The following is a 20,019-nucleotide window of genomic DNA, read 5'->3' as shown; positions in this document are numbered from 1 at the left end:
TATGGGGGTACAGGGCAGTCTGGGTAATATGTAGATGTAGGTAGGAGTACAGTGACTATGGGGGTACAGGTTAGTCTGGGTAATATGTAGATGTAGGTAGGAGTACAGTGACTATGGGGGTACAGGGCAGTCTGGGTAATATATAGATGTAGGTAGGAGTACAGTGACTATAGGGGTACAGGTTAGTCTGGGTAATATGTAGATGTAGGTAGGGGTACAGTGACTATGGGGGTACAGGTTAGTCTGGGTAATATGTAGATGTAGGTAGGAGTACAGTGACTATGGGGGTACAGGGCAGTCTGGGCAATATGTAGATGTAGGTAGGAGTACAGTGACTATGGGGGTACAGGGCAGTCTGGGTAATATGTAGATGTAGGTAGGAGTACAGTGACTATGGGGGTACAGGGCAGTCTGGGTAATATGTAGATGTAGGTAGGAGTACAGTGACTATGGGGGTACAGGTTAGTCTGGGTAATATGTAGATGTAGGTAGGAGTACAGTGACTATGGGGTACAGGTTAGTCTGGGTAATATGTAGATGTAGGTAGGAGTACAGTGATTATGGGGGTACAGGGCAGTCTGGGTAATATGTAGATGTAGGTAGGAGTACAGTGACTATGGGGGTATAGGGCAGTCTGGGTAATATGTAGATGTAGGTAGGAGTACAGTGACTATGGGGGTACAGGGCAGTCTGGGTAACATGTAGATGTAGGTAGGAGTACAGTGACTATGGGGGTACAGGTTAGTCTGGGTAATATGTAGATGTAGGTAGGAGTACAGTGACTATGGGGGTACAGGGCAGTCTGGGTAATATGTAGATGTAGGTAGGAGTACAGTGACTATGGGGGTATAGGGCAGTCTGGGTAATATGTAGATGTAGGTAGGAGTACAGTGACTATGGGGGTACAGGGCAGTCTGGGTAATATGTAGATGTAGGTAGGAGTACAGTGACTATGGGGGTACAGGGCAGTCTGGGTAACATGTAGATGTAGGTAGGGGTACAGTGACTATGGGGGTACAGGGCAGTCTGGGTAATATGTAGATGTAGGTAGGAGTACAGTGACTATGGGGGTACAGGTTAGTCTGGGTAATATGTAGATGTAGGTAGGAGTACAGTGACTATGGGGGTACAGGGCAGTCTGGGTAACATGTAGATGTAGGTAGGGGTACAGTGACTATGGGGGTACAGGGCAGTCTGGGTAATATGTAGATGTAGGTAGGAGTACAGTGACTATGGGGGTACAGGGCAGTCTGGGTAATATGTAGATGTAGGTAGGAGTACAGTGACTATGGGGGTACAGGTTAGTCTGGGTAATATGTAGATGTAGGTAGGAGTACAGTGACTATGGGGGTACAGGGCAGTCTGGGTAACATGTAGATGTAGGTAGGGGTACAGTGACTATGGGGGTACAGGGCAGTCTGGGTAATATGTAGATGTAGGTAGGAGTACAGTGACTATGGGGGTACAGGGCAGTCTGGGTAACATGTAGATGTAGGTAGGAGTACAGTGACTATGGGGGTACAGGGCAGTCTGGGTAATATGTAGATGTAGGTAGGAGTACAGTGACTATAGGGGTACAGGTTAGTCTGGGTAATATGTAGATGTAGGTAGGAGTACAGTGACTATGGGGGTACAGGTTAGTCTGGGTAATATGTAGATGTAGGTAGGGGTACAGTGACTATGGGGGTACAGGGCAGTCTGGGTAATATGTAGATGTAGGTAGGAGTACAGTGACTATGGGGGTACAGGGCAGTCTGGGTAATATGTAGATGTAGGTAGGAGTACAGTGACTATGGGGGTACAGGTTAGTCTGGGTAATATGTAGATGTAGGTAGGGGTACAGTGACTATGGGGGTACAGGGCAGTCTGGGTAATATGTAGATGTAGGTAGGAGTACAGTGACTATAGGGGTACAGGGCAGTCTGGGTAATATGTAGATGTAGGTAGGGGTACAGGTTAGTCTGGGTAATATGTAGATGTAGGTAGGGGTACAGGTTAGTCTGGGTAATATGTAGATGTAGGTAGGGGTACAGTGACTATGGGGGTACAGGTTAGTCTGGGTAATATGTAGATGTAGGTAGGGGTACAGTGACTATGGGGGTACAGGTTAGTCTGGGTAATATGTAGATGTAGGTAGGGGTACAGTGACTATGGGGGTACAGGGCAGTCTGGGTAATATGTAGATGTAGGTAGGGGTACAGTGACTATGGGGGTACAGGTTAGTCTGGGTAATATGTAGATGTAGGTAGGAGTACAGTGACTATGGGGGTACAGGGCAGTCTGGGCAATATGTAGATGTAGGTAGGAGTACAGTGACTATGGGGGTACAGGGCAGTCTGGGTAATATGTAGATGTAGGTAGGGGTACAGTGACTATGGGGGTACAGGGCAGTCTGGGTAACATGTAGATGTAGGTAGGAGTACAGTGACTATGGGGGTACAGGGCAGTCTGGGTAATATGTAGATTTAGGTAGGAGTACAGTGACTATGGGGGTACAGGGCAGTCTGGGTAATATGTAGATGTAGGTAGGAGTACAGTGACTATGGGGGTACAGGGCAGTCTGGGTAATATGTAGATGTAGGTAGGAGTACAGTGACTATGGGGGTACAGGTTAGTCTGGGTAATATGTAGATGTAGGTAGGAGTACAGTGACTATGAGGTACAGGTTAGTCTGGGTAATATGTAGATGTAGGTAGGAGTACAGTGACTATGGGGGTACAGGGCAGTCTGGGTAATATGTAGATGTAGGTAGGAGTACAGTGACTATGGGGGTACAGGGCAGTCTGGGTAATATGTAGATGTAGGTAGGAGTACAGTGACTATGGGGGTACAGGGCAGTCTGGGTAATATGTAGATGTAGGTAGGAGTACAGTGACTATGGGGGTACAGGTTAGTCTGGGTAATATGTAGATGTAGGTAGGAGTACAGTGACTATGGGGTACAGGTTAGTCTGTTGTAATATGTAGATGTAGGTAGGAGTACAGTGACTATGGGGGTACAGGGCAGTCTGGGTAATATGTAGATGTAGGTAGGAGTACAGTGACTATGGGGGTACAGGGCAGTCTGGGTAATATGTAGATGTAGGTAGGAGTACAGTGACTATGGGGGTACAGGGCAGTCTGGGTAATATGTAGATGTAGGTAGGAGTACAGTGACTATGGGGGTATAGGGCAGTCTGGGTAATATGTAGATGTAGGTAGGAGTACAGTGACTATGGGGGTACAGGGCAGTCTGGGTAACATGTAGATGTAGGTAGGAGTACAGTGACTATGGGGGTACAGGTTAGTCTGGGTAATATGTAGATGTAGGTAGGAGTACAGTGACTATGGGGGTACAGGGCAGTCTGGGTAATATGTAGATGTAGGTAGGAGTACAGTGACTATGGGGGTATAGGGCAGTCTGGGTAATATGTAGATGTAGGTAGGAGTACAGTGACTATGGGGGTACAGGGCAGTCTGGGTAATATGTAGATGTAGGTAGGAGTACAGTGACTATGGGGGTACAGGGCAGTCTGGGTAACATGTAGATGTAGGTAGGGGTACAGTGACTATGGGGGTACAGGGCAGTCTGGGTAATATGTAGATGTAGGTAGGAGTACAGTGACTATGGGGGTACAGGTTAGTCTGGGTAATATGTAGATGTAGGTAGGAGTACAGTGACTATGGGGGTACAGGGCAGTCTGGGTAACATGTAGATGTAGGTAGGGGTACAGTGACTATGGGGGTACAGGGCAGTCTGGGTAATATGTAGATGTAGGTAGGAGTACAGTGACTATGGGGGTACAGGGCAGTCTGGGTAATATGTAGATGTAGGTAGGAGTACAGTGACTATGGGGGTACAGGTTAGTCTGGGTAATATGTAGATGTAGGTAGGAGTACAGTGACTATGGGGGTACAGGGCAGTCTGGGCAATATGTAGATGTAGGTAGGAGTACAGTGACTATGGGGGTACAGGGCAGTCTGGGTAATATGTAGATGTAGGTAGGGGTACAGTGACTATGGGGGTACAGGGCAGTCTGGGTAACATGTAGATGTAGGTAGGAGTACAGTGACTATGGGGGTACAGGGCAGTCTGGGTAATATGTAGATGTAGGTAGGGGTACAGTGACTATGGGGGTACAGGGCAGTCTGGGTAATATGTAGATGTAGGTAGGAGTACAGTGACTATGGGGGTACAGGGCAGTCTGGGTAATATGTAGATTTAGGTAGGAGTACAGTGACTATGGGGGTACAGGGCAGTCTGGGTAATATGTAGATGTAGGTAGGAGTACAGTGACTATGGGGGTACAGGGCAGTCTGGGTAATATGTAGATGTAGGTAGGAGTACAGTGACTATGGGGGTACAGGTTAGTCTGGGTAATATGTAGATGTAGGTAGGAGTACAGTGACTATGGGGTACAGGTTAGTCTGGGTAATATGTAGATGTAGGTAGGAGTACAGTGACTATGGGGGTACAGGGCAGTCTGGGTAATATGTAGATGTAGGTAGGAGTACAGTGACTATGGGGGTATAGGGCAGTCTGGGTAATATGTAGATGTAGGTAGGAGTACAGTGACTATGGGGGTACAGGGCAGTCTGGGTAACATGTAGATGTAGGTAGGAGTACAGTGACTATGGGGGTACAGGTTAGTCTGGGTAATATGTAGATGTAGGTAGGGGTACAGTGACTATGGGGGTACAGGGCAGTCTGGGTAATATGTAGATGTAGGTAGGAGTACAGTGACTATGGGGGTACAGGGCAGTCTGGGTAATATGTAGATGTAGGTAGGAGTACAGTGACTATGGGGGTACAGGTTAGTCTGGGTAATATGTAGATGTAGGTAGGGGTACAGTGACTATGGGGGTACAGGGCAGTCTGGGTAATATGTAGATGTAGGTAGGAGTACAGTGACTATAGGGGTACAGGGCAGTCTGGGTAATATGTAGATGTAGGTAGGGGTACAGGTTAGTCTGGGTAATATGTAGATGTAGGTAGGGGTACAGGTTAGTCTGGGTAATATGTAGATGTAGGTAGGGGTACAGTGACTATGGGGGTACAGGTTAGTCTGGGTAATATGTAGATGTAGGTAGGGGTACAGTGACTATGGGGGTACAGGTTAGTCTGGGTAATATGTAGATGTAGGTAGGGGTACAGTGACTATGGGGGTACAGGGCAGTCTGGGTAATATGTAGATGTAGGTAGGGGTACAGTGACTATGGGGGTACAGGGCAGTCTGGGTAATATGTAGATGTAGGTAGGGGTACAGTGACTATGGGGGTACAGGGCAGTCTGGGTAATATGTAGATGTAGGTAGGAGTACAGTGACTATGGGGGTGCAGGTTAGTCTGGGTAATATGTAGATGTAGGTAGGAGTACAGTGACTATGGGGGTACAGGGCAGTCTGGGTAATATATAGATGTAGGTAGGAGTACAGTGACTATAGGGGTACAGGTTAGTCTGGGTAATATGTAGATGTAGGTAGGGGTACAGTGACTATGGGGGTACAGGTTAGTCTGGGTAATATGTAGATGTAGGTAGGAGTACAGTGACTATGGGGGTACAGGGCAGTCTGGGCAATATGTAGATGTAGGTAGGAGTACAGTGACTATGGGGGTACAGGGCAGTCTGGGTAATATGTAGATGTAGGTAGGGGTACAGTGACTATGGGGGTACAGGGCAGTCTGGGTAACATGTAGATGTAGGTAGGAGTACAGTGACTATGGGGGTACAGGGCAGTCTGGGTAATATGTAGATGTAGGTAGGGGTACAGTGACTATGGGGGTACAGGGCAGTCTGGGTAATATGTAGATGTAGGTAGGAGTACAGTGACTATGGGGGTACAGGGCAGTCTGGGTAATATGTAGATTTAGGTAGGAGTACAGTGACTATGGGGGTACAGGGCAGTCTGGGTAATATGTAGATGTAGGTAGGAGTACAGTGACTATGGGGGTACAGGGCAGTCTGGGTAATATGTAGATGTAGGTAGGAGTACAGTGACTATGGGGGTACAGGTTAGTCTGGGTAATATGTAGATGTAGGTAGGAGTACAGTGACTATGGGGTACAGGTTAGTCTGGGTAATATGTAGATGTAGGTAGGAGTACAGTGACTATGGGGGTACAGGGCAGTCTGGGTAATATGTAGATGTAGGTAGGAGTACAGTGACTATGGGGGTACAGGGCAGTCTGGGTAATATGTAGATGTAGGTAGGAGTACAGTGACTATGGGGGTACAGGGCAGTCTGGGTAATATGTAGATGTAGGTAGGAGTACAGTGACTATGGGGGTACAGGTTAGTCTGGGTAATATGTAGATGTAGGTAGGAGTACAGTGACTATGGGGTACAGGTTAGTCTGTTGTAATATGTAGATGTAGGTAGGAGTACAGTGACTATGGGGGTACAGGGCAGTCTGGGTAATATGTAGATGTAGGTAGGAGTACAGTGACTATGGGGGTACAGGGCAGTCTGGGTAATATGTAGATGTAGGTAGGAGTACAGTGACTATGGGGGTACAGGGCAGTCTGGGTAATATGTAGATGTAGGTAGGAGTACAGTGACTATGGGGGTATAGGGCAGTCTGGGTAATATGTAGATGTAGGTAGGAGTACAGTGACTATGGGGGTACAGGGCAGTCTGGGTAACATGTAGATGTAGGTAGGAGTACAGTGACTATGGGGGTACAGGTTAGTCTGGGTAATATGTAGATGTAGGTAGGAGTACAGTGACTATGGGGGTACAGGGCAGTCTGGGTAATATGTAGATGTAGGTAGGAGTACAGTGACTATGGGGGTATAGGGCAGTCTGGGTAATATGTAGATGTAGGTAGGAGTACAGTGACTATGGGGGTACAGGGCAGTCTGGGTAATATGTAGATGTAGGTAGGAGTACAGTGACTATGGGGGTACAGGGCAGTCTGGGTAACATGTAGATGTAGGTAGGGGTACAGTGACTATGGGGGTACAGGGCAGTCTGGGTAATATGTAGATGTAGGTAGGAGTACAGTGACTATGGGGGTACAGGTTAGTCTGGGTAATATGTAGATGTAGGTAGGAGTACAGTGACTATGGGGGTACAGGGCAGTCTGGGTAACATGTAGATGTAGGTAGGGGTACAGTGACTATGGGGGTACAGGGCAGTCTGGGTAATATGTAGATGTAGGTAGGAGTACAGTGACTATGGGGGTACAGGGCAGTCTGGGTAATATGTAGATGTAGGTAGGAGTACAGTGACTATGGGGGTACAGGTTAGTCTGGGTAATATGTAGATGTAGGTAGGAGTACAGTGACTATGGGGGTACAGGGCAGTCTGGGTAATATATAGATGTAGGTAGGAGTACAGTGACTATAGGGGTACAGGTTAGTCTGGGTAATATGTAGATGTAGGTAGGGGTACAGTGACTATGGGGGTACAGGTTAGTCTGGGTAATATGTAGATGTAGGTAGGAGTACAGTGACTATGGGGGTACAGGGCAGTCTGGGCAATATGTAGATGTAGGTAGGAGTACAGTGACTATGGGGGTACAGGGCAGTCTGGGTAATATGTAGATGTAGGTAGGGGTACAGTGACTATGGGGGTACAGGGCAGTCTGGGTAACATGTAGATGTAGGTAGGAGTACAGTGACTATGGGGGTACAGGGCAGTCTGGGTAATATGTAGATGTAGGTAGGGGTACAGTGACTATGGGGGTACAGGGCAGTCTGGGTAATATGTAGATGTAGGTAGGAGTACAGTGACTATGGGGGTACAGGGCAGTCTGGGTAATATGTAGATTTAGGTAGGAGTACAGTGACTATGGGGGTACAGGGCAGTCTGGGTAATATGTAGATGTAGGTAGGAGTACAGTGACTATGGGGGTACAGGGCAGTCTGGGTAATATGTAGATGTAGGTAGGAGTACAGTGACTATGGGGGTACAGGTTAGTCTGGGTAATATGTAGATGTAGGTAGGAGTACAGTGACTATGGGGTACAGGTTAGTCTGGGTAATATGTAGATGTAGGTAGGAGTACAGTGACTATGGGGGTACAGGGCAGTCTGGGTAATATGTAGATGTAGGTAGGAGTACAGTGACTATGGGGGTACAGGGCAGTCTGGGTAATATGTAGATGTAGGTAGGGGTACAGTGACTATGGGGGTACAGGGCAGTCTGGGTAATATGTAGATGTAGGTAGGAGTACAGTGACTATGGGGGTACAGGTTAGTCTGGGTAATATGTAGATGTAGGTAGGAGTACAGTGACTATGGGGGTACAGGGCAGTCTGGGTAATATGTAGATGTAGGTAGGAGTACAGTGACTATGGGGGTACAGGTTAGTCTGGGTAATATGTAGATGTAGGTAGGAGTACAGTGACTATGGGGTACAGGTTAGTCTGGGTAATATGTAGATGTAGGTAGGAGTACAGTGACTATGGGGGTACAGGGCAGTCTGGGTAATATGTAGATGTAGGTAGGAGTACAGTGACTATGGGGGTACAGGGCAGTCTGGGTAATATGTAGATGTAGGTAGGAGTACAGTGACTATGGGGGTACAGGGCAGTCTGGGTAATATGTAGATGTAGGTAGGAGTACAGTGACTATGGGGGTATAGGGCAGTCTGGGTAATATGTAGATGTAGGTAGGAGTACAGTGACTATGGGGGTACAGGGCAGTCTGGGTAACATGTAGATGTAGGTAGGAGTACAGTGACTATGGGGGTACAGGTTAGTCTGGGTAATATGTAGATGTAGGTAGGAGTACAGTGACTATGGGGGTACAGGGCAGTCTGGGTAATATGTAGATGTAGGTAGGAGTACAGTGACTATGGGGGTATAGGGCAGTCTGGGTAATATGTAGATGTAGGTAGGAGTACAGTGACTATGGGGGTACAGGGCAGTCTGGGTAATATGTAGATGTAGGTAGGAGTACAGTGACTATGGGGGTACAGGGCAGTCTGGGTAACATGTAGATGTAGGTAGGGGTACAGTGACTATGGGGGTACAGGGCAGTCTGGGTAATATGTAGATGTAGGTAGGAGTACAGTGACTATGGGGGTACAGGTTAGTCTGGGTAATATGTAGATGTAGGTAGGAGTACAGTGACTATGGGGGTACAGGGCAGTCTGGGTAACATGTAGATGTAGGTAGGGGTACAGTGACTATGGGGGTACAGGGCAGTCTGGGTAATATGTAGATGTAGGTAGGAGTACAGTGACTATGGGGGTACAGGGCAGTCTGGGTAATATGTAGATGTAGGTAGGAGTACAGTGACTATGGGGGTACAGGTTAGTCTGGGTAATATGTAGATGTAGGTAGGAGTACAGTGACTATGGGGGTACAGGGCAGTCTGGGTAACATGTAGATGTAGGTAGGGGTACAGTGACTATGGGGGTACAGGGCAGTCTGGGTAATATGTAGATGTAGGTAGGAGTACAGTGACTATGGGGGTACAGGGCAGTCTGGGTAACATGTAGATGTAGGTAGGAGTACAGTGACTATGGGGGTACAGGGCAGTCTGGGTAATATGTAGATGTAGGTAGGAGTACAGTGACTATAGGGGTACAGGTTAGTCTGGGTAATATGTAGATGTAGGTAGGAGTACAGTGACTATGGGGGTACAGGTTAGTCTGGGTAATATGTAGATGTAGGTAGGGGTACAGTGACTATGGGGGTACAGGGCAGTCTGGGTAATATGTAGATGTAGGTAGGAGTACAGTGACTATGGGGGTACAGGGCAGTCTGGGTAATATGTAGATGTAGGTAGGAGTACAGTGACTATGGGGGTACAGGTTAGTCTGGGTAATATGTAGATGTAGGTAGGGGTACAGTGACTATGGGGGTACAGGGCAGTCTGGGTAATATGTAGATGTAGGTAGGAGTACAGTGACTATAGGGGTACAGGGCAGTCTGGGTAATATGTAGATGTAGGTAGGGGTACAGGTTAGTCTGGGTAATATGTAGATGTAGGTAGGGGTACAGGTTAGTCTGGGTAATATGTAGATGTAGGTAGGGGTACAGTGACTATGGGGGTACAGGTTAGTCTGGGTAATATGTAGATGTAGGTAGGGGTACAGTGACTATGGGGGTACAGTGACTATGGGGGTACAGTGACTATGGGGGTACAGTGACTATGCACCCAGACCCACTTCATTATCTTCTTCTTCTTCTTTGGTGGGTATTAGGGCTACATCCTGAAAAGTTGTTCCTGTATTTATGTAAACAGAATCCAAAACAGAAATGGGAAAACTAAATTTTCTGACATCCTCTAACGTCCTAGTAGCAGGACAATCTTCACCATGTCACACAATCACCACAGTTCCCAAATGACCCTTTTCTCTATTGCAGGGAAAGGCTTTGAATCCTTATCTGTGGCCCATGTTACTGGTGACAGTGTGGAAGTTTTGCAGCCGGTCAGGGTGACTGACTCACATGCGGTGGTGGACATCACAGACCTTTCCTTTTGGGGCCTGCTATCCTACATATTCTCATCCTCAGTGGAAGGCCAAGTGTTGCTGTTCCACAAACCACAACTCCGCAAGTCAACTCTGAACGTACATTTACTTCCCGTGAACGTGCCTGTCATTGAGGTGCAAAAACCCTTACATACAGTATAAGGACACTTTTGTTGCTAAAATGAATCTGAAAGTCACTTTAGGCAGTAAAATGTGTCATTTGTCTCTCCTCTGATAATCGAAGGACCCTTATTGATAGTCAGCTCTCTTGCAGGTGGAGAAGCTACAGCGGGCCTGCAGATACATTCAGATCGCCTCCAACTGCCCGCTCACCTGTGGGGAAACATACAACCTCTGCTGTGATTCTGCCATGAAAAACAAAATACAACCATTGGTACAATAAATCATATTTTTTCCCATGTTTTTAGCAGACATATCCTGGATCATGTGAATGTGACATTGTCGTACCATAATGCTGTGTGATTTTGAAATGTGAGCTGTACTGATGCATGTACTGAATGCCAGTTGGTGGAGACATAACATTGACTTTCCATGTGTTTCAGAAGGAAACATTTCACCGTGACTACGGCCCCAACCACCACCCCACCTTCCAGGTGTTCCTGGAGGCTGGTACAGAGGATGTGGAGCTTAGGCTTCTGAAGAGAGGGGATGAGGAGGTATGGATACGCCAAGTGCCACTAACCGGTAAGTTGTTATTTAAACCCATCCAGTCCCTTTACTGTGTTACTTACTCTATGGCTGTCATACACATATCTATAGTGTAGATCGTATCTATATCTATAGTGTAGATCAGGTATCTTCCATCACAAGTACATATTTGGCAAATGTATCTCTTACTTTTCCCTGCCCCCCAGATACCCCCCCAGATACTGCATTGATTGGTGGGCAGGAGGTCTATGCTATGGAGCTGCTGAGGTCTGTGAGGCAGAAGTTTGCGGAAACAGTATCAGAGCCTATTATTAAATGTCTCCTGGACGGGCTCCTGCAGAAGAATGTGATCAATGATTATGAAATGGAGTCAGTAAACGTAAACGCTGAGAGGGCCGACAAGGCACGCGCCATCATCAAAATGGTGCTTAAAAAAGGACCTTCGGCATGTTTGACAATGAAAACACTTCTGTGTAAATTAGACCAATTCTTATGCTCAGACCTGGGTTTGAGCTAGAACACTGTTGGAGAATGAGACAACTTGTTGAGTATACCCATCTCTTGTTGAGTATACCCAACAGTTACAGATGTAAGATCTTAATTTGACCACCTCTGCTGCAGAACTGTCCTTAAAAACTTGAAGTGTATTTTATGTTTAAAAAGGCTTCTAAAGTTTGTAATTTCCAAATTTCAGACTTGATTTTACCTTATGTATTAACCTCTACAAAATGTACTTTAAATGTCCATTAATATAATATATTCATATTTATATTAATATAATATGATATTTCACATTTCTTGTTGCTGCAGGATTATTTTCCTGCTGTTGGAGACAGCAAATTGGCTCAAATTAAAAGAGGTTAAGGCTTTGTCCCTTTTTTTCCAATTTTCGCTTTAAATGACATACCCAAATCTAATTGAGGGTAGCTCAGGTCCTGAAGCTAAGATATGCATTATCTTGGTACCATTTGAAAGGAAACACTTTGAGGTTTGTGGAGAATATAACACATTAGATCTGGTAAAAGATAATACAAGAAAAAACCAACAGCTTTTTTGTATTTTTTTTTTTGTACCATCATCTGTGAAATGCAAGAGAAAGGCCATAATGTAATATTCCAGCCCAGGTGCAATTTAGATTTTGGCCACTAGATGGCAGCAGTGTGTGTGAAAGGTTTTAGACTGGTCCAATGAACCATTGCATTTTTCTGTTCCAAATGTTGTATCAAGACTGCCCAAATGTGCCTAATTTGTTTATTAATAATTGTTCATGTTCAAAACTGTGTACTCTCCTCCAACAATAGCATGGTATTCTTTCACTGTAATAGCTACTATGAATTGGACAGTGCAGTTAGATTAACAATAATTTAAGCTTTCTGCCAATATCCGATGTGTCTATGTCCTGGGAAATGTTCTTGTTACTTACAACCTCATGCTAATCGCATTAGCCTACGTTAGCTCAACCGTCCAGCAGGGGACCCACCAATCCCAAACAAGTTTTAAGATCCTACATCTGTTCACAGAGATCACACTTCACATTCAACACTGTACTGAGACAAAACTCTGTTAACAATATTAACATGTTTAAGATGGCCAAAGTATAAATTTTTTTAAAGTTGGAACTGTGTATTGTTGGAAGTGTTTAACAAAATGTACAAATTGTAAACAATCAACATGGAAGTTGTTAAAATGAACAGTCGGTCATTAGCTGTTTACCAGCTCTTGTGGCATATCCGTGCGAGCCAGTGCATGCTAGCACTAGAGAAACTTGAAAAATGTTAGTATCAACATTGCCTCAACACACGATTCTGTAAATAAGAACGTCTGGCTGACATTTTGTACATTGTTCAATTCCAGCCAACCAAAATTAACCACATTTATAAGGAAACATTGTATTGTTATTAATGTGAATATTGATCATGAATTTTATTTATTTTTTTACTTATGTTTGTGAATTGGAGGCCTGCATGAAAATGTTTTTTATTTTCTTACAATAGATCCTAGTGCTCGATACACTACGTTTATGAATGTTCTCTCACACGCTGTAAATAAAAAATGAAAAAGAAATGTAATCATCGAATATTGTAAGAGCTTTCATTGTCTGCTTATATGCCCTCTTTATTTATCCTACAGTTCTGACTTGGTGTACAGGGAAAACACTGTAAGAACGGCCCATGTTCTGAATTCTGTTGCATTACAACACAAGAGTTTTAAACAAATAGTTATATTGACTACATCCGTCCTGGCTCGCTCATTAATGTCTTAATCGAAATTACGGATTGCCTCTTATCCGCTTGTCATTCCCTTATGCCATAGTTTGTACATCTCAATTGTCAGTAGAAAGCACATTTTGTTTAAACAAGACAGCCATATCAGCTATGTTTTTTTTTTAAGGCAGTAAATGAAAGGCTGAATGAACTGTTTCGCTGCCAGACAAGGATCCGCTGATAGCCAGGTGTAGCAGTGGTAAGGTGTTGGGACTGCTGTTGGGACTCTGCTGTTGGGACAGCTTTATGTAGGGCCTAACAGTTTGTGGGCACCGCTTGTCACCGTTATAGTGCAATTAGTGTATTGTTTATTGTTGTGTAGTGACTTTTCTGGCATGCTTCCCACGCATAATTTTTTTTAAACGATTTTCATGCTAAAGTCGCCACTGCTTAGTATCATGTGGACTGAACATGACTGAGTGCAAGACACAACAAATCAATCAATCAAATCATACTGCATACTGTATGATTATGATGTTTGCTATTACCCACCCTTATGATCCGTAAAGGTATTGGTGAAATGATGTGTCTCTGAATATACCTGTTTATTGTCCCAGTAGATTGTGTTTTTTTGACATCGTAACACATTAACAACAAAGAACCTGTGTTGATTATTGAGAGGCAATGTTCGCGCTAAACTGTGCGCGGACGAGCAGCTCCCCCGGGACTGAAGAAATATAAGCATGAGGAGAGAAACACGCGATTGAACTTCACTCAACGTTCCAGAGTTTTCCCCGTTAGTTAACACTATTGACATTTCGCTTTACTGTGGGAATTGGGATCGAATCAACGCAAATATTAGCCACTTTCAATGCAACATAGTGAAACAAAACGAACTATGCAAACATTAGTATGCAAAACTAAGTAAACTATGCAAGAGATTTTGTTGAAGGCAGAACACATCAGAGTAGGATTCCATTGCATTGACACGCACGACTCCGGCCTATACTCCATACCTCACAGACCAGTGCGCCATAACCAATCAGAGCTGCAGTATCCCTATATGCAAATCGACCATTGCCATATATGGATCTGTGCCGTTTACTTTGAAATGGACCCGTTTACAGCGTCATTAGTAGATGCACTTGTTTGTTTGTTTTGAAATCAAAGCGAGAGCAGCATGTAGCCACGGGTGCACATTTTGTTCACATCCTTTGCTGGTTAGTAGTGAGTTTTCATCCCAGTTATAGGTAATTTGTAGTCAGCAATGGGGGAGTGGTTGCTTCCTACAAGAGCACACAACGTGTGCATTTCTATACATCTTTGAAAAGTGAGTCAGGTAAATAGATTTTTTTTTGTCTTAAAGGGGCAGTGTTGTATTTTGAGACAGGCTTGAATAAGCTAATTAGCCGATAGGCAGAGGGAAGCACGATTTGTCTGATTCTCTGTAATAACGGTATGGGAATAATGATGCATTTTATATTGTAAAGTGGTTTCTTGCATCAAACAACACTATCAACATTATCAGTGACTTCCTTGTCTGAAGGACAAGTGGATTAACAGCTTAATGTCAAGCCCTTCATGTTTTTTTCATAAGTCTCATGGAATGTAGGTTCTACATTGAAAACCACACATCGGCTGCTACTGTAGGCTGAATGATAGAACAGCTATTTCCATGTTAAAATGTTTTGGGATGTAATTTCTGCATTTATTTTGATGGTGGGCCACTCTGGTAGTCCTACATTATAATCAAATAGCCACAGTAGCCTACTTGACCACTGTTAACACTATGACTTAAAGTGGGTAAAGCCTCACTGTAAAAGCACAATGGAAGTTGCACAGAATTTTCACAATGTTCAAGTTTGCTCTCAGCTGACCTGGAATTTGCTCAGTGACATTTTTTTGTGTGTGAACATTAGCTACAAGATGTAGGGAGCAACAAGGGCTGAATCTCAATCTGGACACTTTGAGCACTCCATCACTCGATATGCGTTTTCACGAGTCAGTTGAGTCAAGTCATTGAGGGCTCCACTGCGCACTTTGAAAACCTCTTTATGGAATGGGCATCCTATGGACTCAGCGGCCTTGGCAGCATCTTAGCATGTTACCTAGCAACAACATAGCAACTGAAATGACTAACCAAACCCCAGCTAAAACTCTGTTCAAATGTAAGTATGCTTAGCATAGTTTTCTGAGTATAGTTTTACTCAAAATGTTCTCTAAATGGAGTTTGCAAAATAATATATATATATATGCGGTATGAGCTGTGTGTTTTGTCACACAACAAAAAAAACACACCTCCCAGGTTGAGGGAGCGTGAAATTGGCATGCTGACAGAAGGAATGTCCACCTGAGCCGTTGCCAGAGAATTGAATGTTAATTTCTCTACCGTAAGCCGCCTTCAACGTAATTTGGTAGTACGTCCAACTGGCCTCGCCACCGCAGACCACGTGTATGGTGTTCTGTGGGCATGCGTTTTGCTGATGTCAGCATTGTGAAGAGTGCCCCAATGGTGGCGGTAGGGTTATGGTATAGGCAGGCATAAGCTACAGACAACAAACACAATTGCATTTTTTAAAAGGCTATTTGAATACACAGAGACACTGTGACGAGATCCTGAGGCCCATTGTCATGCCATTAATTCGCAGTCATCATCTCAATGATAATGCATGGTGTCATGTCGCAAGGATCTGTATGCAATTCCCTCTGGATCGACGTGTACAACAGCATGTTCCAGTTCCCGCCAATATCCAGCAACTTCGCACAACCATTGAAGAGGAGTGGGGCAACATTCCACAGCAGGCCACAATCAACAGCCTGATCAACTCTATGTGAAGGAGATGTGACGTGCTGCATGAGGCAAATGGTGGTCACACCAGAAACGGACAGGTTTTCTGATCCATGCCCCAACCTTTTTTTTTAAAGGTATCTGTGACCAACAGATGCATATCTGAATGCCCAGTCATGTGAAATCCATGGATTAGGGTCTAATAAATGTATTTCAATTGACTGATTTCTTTATATGAACTGTAACTCAGTAAAATCTTTGAAATTGTTGCGTGTTGCGTTTATATTTGTTTTCAGTATAGCTAACTAGCTAGCTAGGTTCACGTTAGCTCCAGCTTGCTGTTGAACGTTACTAACGTGAACATAGCTATCTAGCTAAGTGGCTTAACGTTAGCCAGCTAGCTACATACAGTGCCTTGCGAAAGTATTCGGCCCCCTTGAACTTTGCGACCTTTTGCCACATTTCAGGCTTCAAACATAAAGATATAAAACTGTATTTTTTTGTGAAGAATCAACAACAAGTGGGACACAATCATGAAGTGGAACGACATTTATTGAATATTTCAAACTTTTTTTAGCAAATCAAAAACTGAAAAATTGGCCGTGCAAAATTATTCAGCCCCTTTACTTTCAGTGCAGCAAACTCTCTCCAGAAGTTCAGTGAGGATCTCTGAATGATCCAATGTTGACCTAAATGACTAATGATGATAAATACCAGTGAGTGGACCAGCCAGGGGACCAGCCAGTGGACCAGCCAGGGGACCAGCGAGGGGACCAGCCAGGGGACCAGCCAGGAGACCAGCCAGGGGACAAGTGAGTGGACCAGCCAGGGGACCAGCCAGGGGACCAGCCAGGGGACCAGCCAGGGAACCGGCCAGGGGACCAGTGAGTGGACCAGCCAGGGGACCAGCCAGGGGACCAGTGAGTGGACCAGCCAGTGGACCAGCCAGGGGACCAGCCAGGGGACCAGCCAGGGAACCAGCCAGGGGACCAGTGAGTGGACCAGCCAGGGGACCAGTGAGTGGACCAGCCAGGGGACCAGCCAGGGGACCAGCCAGTGGACCAGCCAGGGGACCAGCCAGGGAACCAGTGAGTGAAGCAGCCAAGGGAGAAAATATAAATGGAATGAATTATAATTAAATGAAAATAAAATATTAAAGTAAAGTATAGCCTACTAAATCAACTCTGGTCTCATTGTCAAATTTTTTCCAGTTATCTGTTTTTGACCACTAGATGTCCTCAGTCATATTCAGATCAATTGTTCAGATACATATTGATTGATGTGTCAAGCATTGTGGGGGTGTTGGTAAATCATACAGTATTGAAAGGAGTTGTGCACACACTAAGAGTTTTAACATTTTTTTACAAATCAAACAGTTTTTAAAAATATGAATGATTAAAACACTTTTTTTGATGAATGTTTTTTTATTTTTATTAATGATTCATGTTTTTGATTAATGACTGAAATCAGAGTATAGGTTAAAGGAATGTCTTTGTCAAGAACTTCATTGCAAAATGAGCGCACATGTTTACCATTGAGTCATGTATGACGTAGAGATTAAATCGAGTGATATTAACACACAAGACAAATAAGACCTTTCTATCAAACAAACAATTAGTGAGAAACACTCAGGTGATACAATGACAAGGAACTGATTGCTGATAATAAAATAAATAACAAAGAACTGATGACCTAAATAGGTAGAAAATATACTGTTTTAAAAGACAGCTATTTATGAAGGGGGGAGAGAGTAAGAGAAGAGGGAGAGAGAGAGAGAAGAGGGAGAGAGGGAGAGAAGAGGGAGAGAGGGAGAGAAGAGGGAGAGAGAGGGGGAGAAGAGGGAGAGAGAGGGAGAGAAGAGGGAGAGAGAGGGGGAGAAGAGGGAGAGAGAGGGAGAGAAGAGGGGGAGAGAGTAAGAGAAGAGGGAGAGAGAGGGAGAGAAGAGGGAGAGAGAGGGGGAGAAGAGGGAGAGAGAGGGGGAGAAGAGGGAGAGAGAGGGAGAGAAGAGGGGGAGAGAGTAAGAGAAGAGGGAGAGAGAGGGAGAGAAGAGGGAGAGAGAGGGGAGAGAAGAGGGGGAGAGAGTAAGAGAAGAGGGAGAGAGAGGGAGAGAAGAGGGAGAGAGAGGGGGAGAAGAGGGAGAGAGAGTAAGAGAAGAGGGAGAGAAGAGGGAGAGAGAGGGGGAGAAGAGGGAGAGAGGGGGAGAGGGAGAGAAGGGGGAGAGAGGGAGAGAAGAGGGAGAGCGAGGGAGAGAGGGGGGAGAGAAGAGAGAGAGAAGAGGGAGAGAGGGGGAGAGAAGAGGGAGAGAGAGGTAGAGAAGAGGAAGAGAGAGGGAGAGAAGAGGAAGAGAGAGGGGGAGAAGAGGAAGAGAGGGTGGAGAGAAGAGGGAGAGAAGAAGGAGAGAGGGGGAGAGAGGGGGAGAAAAGAGGGAGAGAGAGGGAGAGAAGAAAGAGAGAGGGGGAGAGAGAGGGAGAAAAGAGGGAGAGAGAGGGAGAGAAGAGGAAGACAATAACAACAACAACTTCCGCAAACAATTTCTGTGATCCAGGTCAGGGATCATCCTGCCTGATGTTCGGATCACCTGGAACATGATCAAGGTAAACCTCAGGTGTGATCATATTGATCAAACCAAACCAAATTATATATATATATTTTTTTAAACAAAACTGTAACTACCAAACAGGTGATCAGAAGTTAGCTAGCTCTACTATATGGTAATTAGAACAATCTAAAATGGCTTGTTCATTCTCGCTATGTGAAAATAAAAGTCAGGTGATTTGTTGCTCTCGAGAACAGAATGTTATTGTTAGGTGGGACGGCTCGCAGGAAGTTTGCAAATGGATTATACATTTTGGAATATTGATAATTGGCAGTTTAGGATGTCAATTACACGTCATTTCAATGCTCATTTTGGCCAAAACACTCTGCAGACTCGAGTGATGAACACATTAGCAAGTGGCCACTCAATAAAGGGCTTGGGGGTTTTGGTTGAGATTCAGTCAAGTGTTTTGGTTGAGTGTTTTGGTTGAGATTCAGTCAAGATGCTTTTGTTAATCTTACTGCAGCAAACACGTCCTTCAGCTCATTTCTCATCATAATGACCTTGATTAGTTGAATCAAGAGTGGATGATTGGAGAGGAACTGGAAGCAGGACAGAGGAGAGGAGAATAAAGGAGATTAGAGGAGAATAGAGGAGAGGAGAGGAGAATAGAGGAGAGGAGAATAGAGGAGAGGAGAATAGAGGAGAGGATAAAAGAGGAGAGGAGAATAGAGGAGAGGAGAATAGAGGAGAGGAGAGGAGAATAGAGGAGAGGAGAATAGAGGAGAATATAGGAGAGGAGAGGAGAAGAGAGGAGAGGAGAAGAGAAGAGAGGAGAAGAGAAGAGAGGAGAAGAGAAGAGAGGAGAATAGAGGAGAGGAGAAGAGAGGAGAGGAGAAGAGAGGAGAGGAGAAGAGAGGAGAGGAGAAGAGAGGAGAAGAGAAAAGAGGAGAGGAGAATAGAGGAGAATAGATGAGAGGAGAGGAGAATAGAGGAGAGGAGAATAAAGGAGAGGAGAAAAGAGGAGAGGAGAATAGAGGAGAATAGAGGAGAGGAGAGGAGAATAGAGGAGAATAGAGGAGAGGAGAATAGAGGAGAGGAGAATAGATGAGAATAGAGGAGAGGAGAATATAGGAGAGGAGAATAGAGGAGAGGAGAATAGTGGAGAGGAGAAAAGAGGAGAGGAGAATAGTGGAGAGGAGAGGAGAAAAGTGGAGAGGAAAGGAGAATAGTGGAGAGGAGAGGAGAATACAGGAGAGGAGAATAGTGGAGAGGAGAGGAGAAGAGAGGAGAGGATAAAAGAGGAGAGGAGAATAGAGAAGAGGAGAATAGTGAAGAGGAGAGGAGAATAGAGGAGAGGGGAATAGTGGAAAGGAGAATAGAGGAGAGGAGAACAGAGGAGAGAAGAGGAGAATAGAGG

At 44.8% G+C, this 20,019-nt stretch overlaps 1 protein-coding gene across 3 annotated transcripts in view; it reads left to right on the top strand.

Annotated features, from left to right (window-relative positions):
* Positions 1-20,019, top strand: part of LOC139387908 (sterile alpha motif domain-containing protein 9-like) — a 429,675-nt gene that overhangs the window by 29,189 nt on the left and 380,467 nt on the right. For 2 of the 3 annotated variants that reach the window (XM_071134266.1, XM_071134265.1), the window contains exons 7-10: positions 10,296-10,537; positions 10,677-10,796; positions 10,966-11,107; positions 11,278-12,063. In XM_071134266.1, coding sequence (XP_070990367.1) covers positions 10,296-10,537; positions 10,677-10,796; positions 10,966-11,107; positions 11,278-11,588 — 815 coding nt within the window. In that variant the 3' untranslated portion in view covers positions 11,589-12,063. Of the gene's footprint in view, positions 1-10,295; positions 10,538-10,676; positions 10,797-10,965; positions 11,108-11,277; positions 12,064-20,019 lie in introns of those variants that run through there. The other variant, XR_011629234.1, reaches the window with a different exon arrangement.

The sequence above is a fragment of the Oncorhynchus clarkii genome, chromosome 29 (assembly GCF_045791955.1).
Source record: "Oncorhynchus clarkii lewisi isolate Uvic-CL-2024 chromosome 29, UVic_Ocla_1.0, whole genome shotgun sequence".
NCBI lineage: Eukaryota > Metazoa > Chordata > Actinopteri > Salmoniformes > Salmonidae > Oncorhynchus > Oncorhynchus clarkii.
The sequence above is the reverse complement of the archived record's forward strand: the minus strand, read 5'-3'. Positions and strand labels throughout refer to the sequence as shown.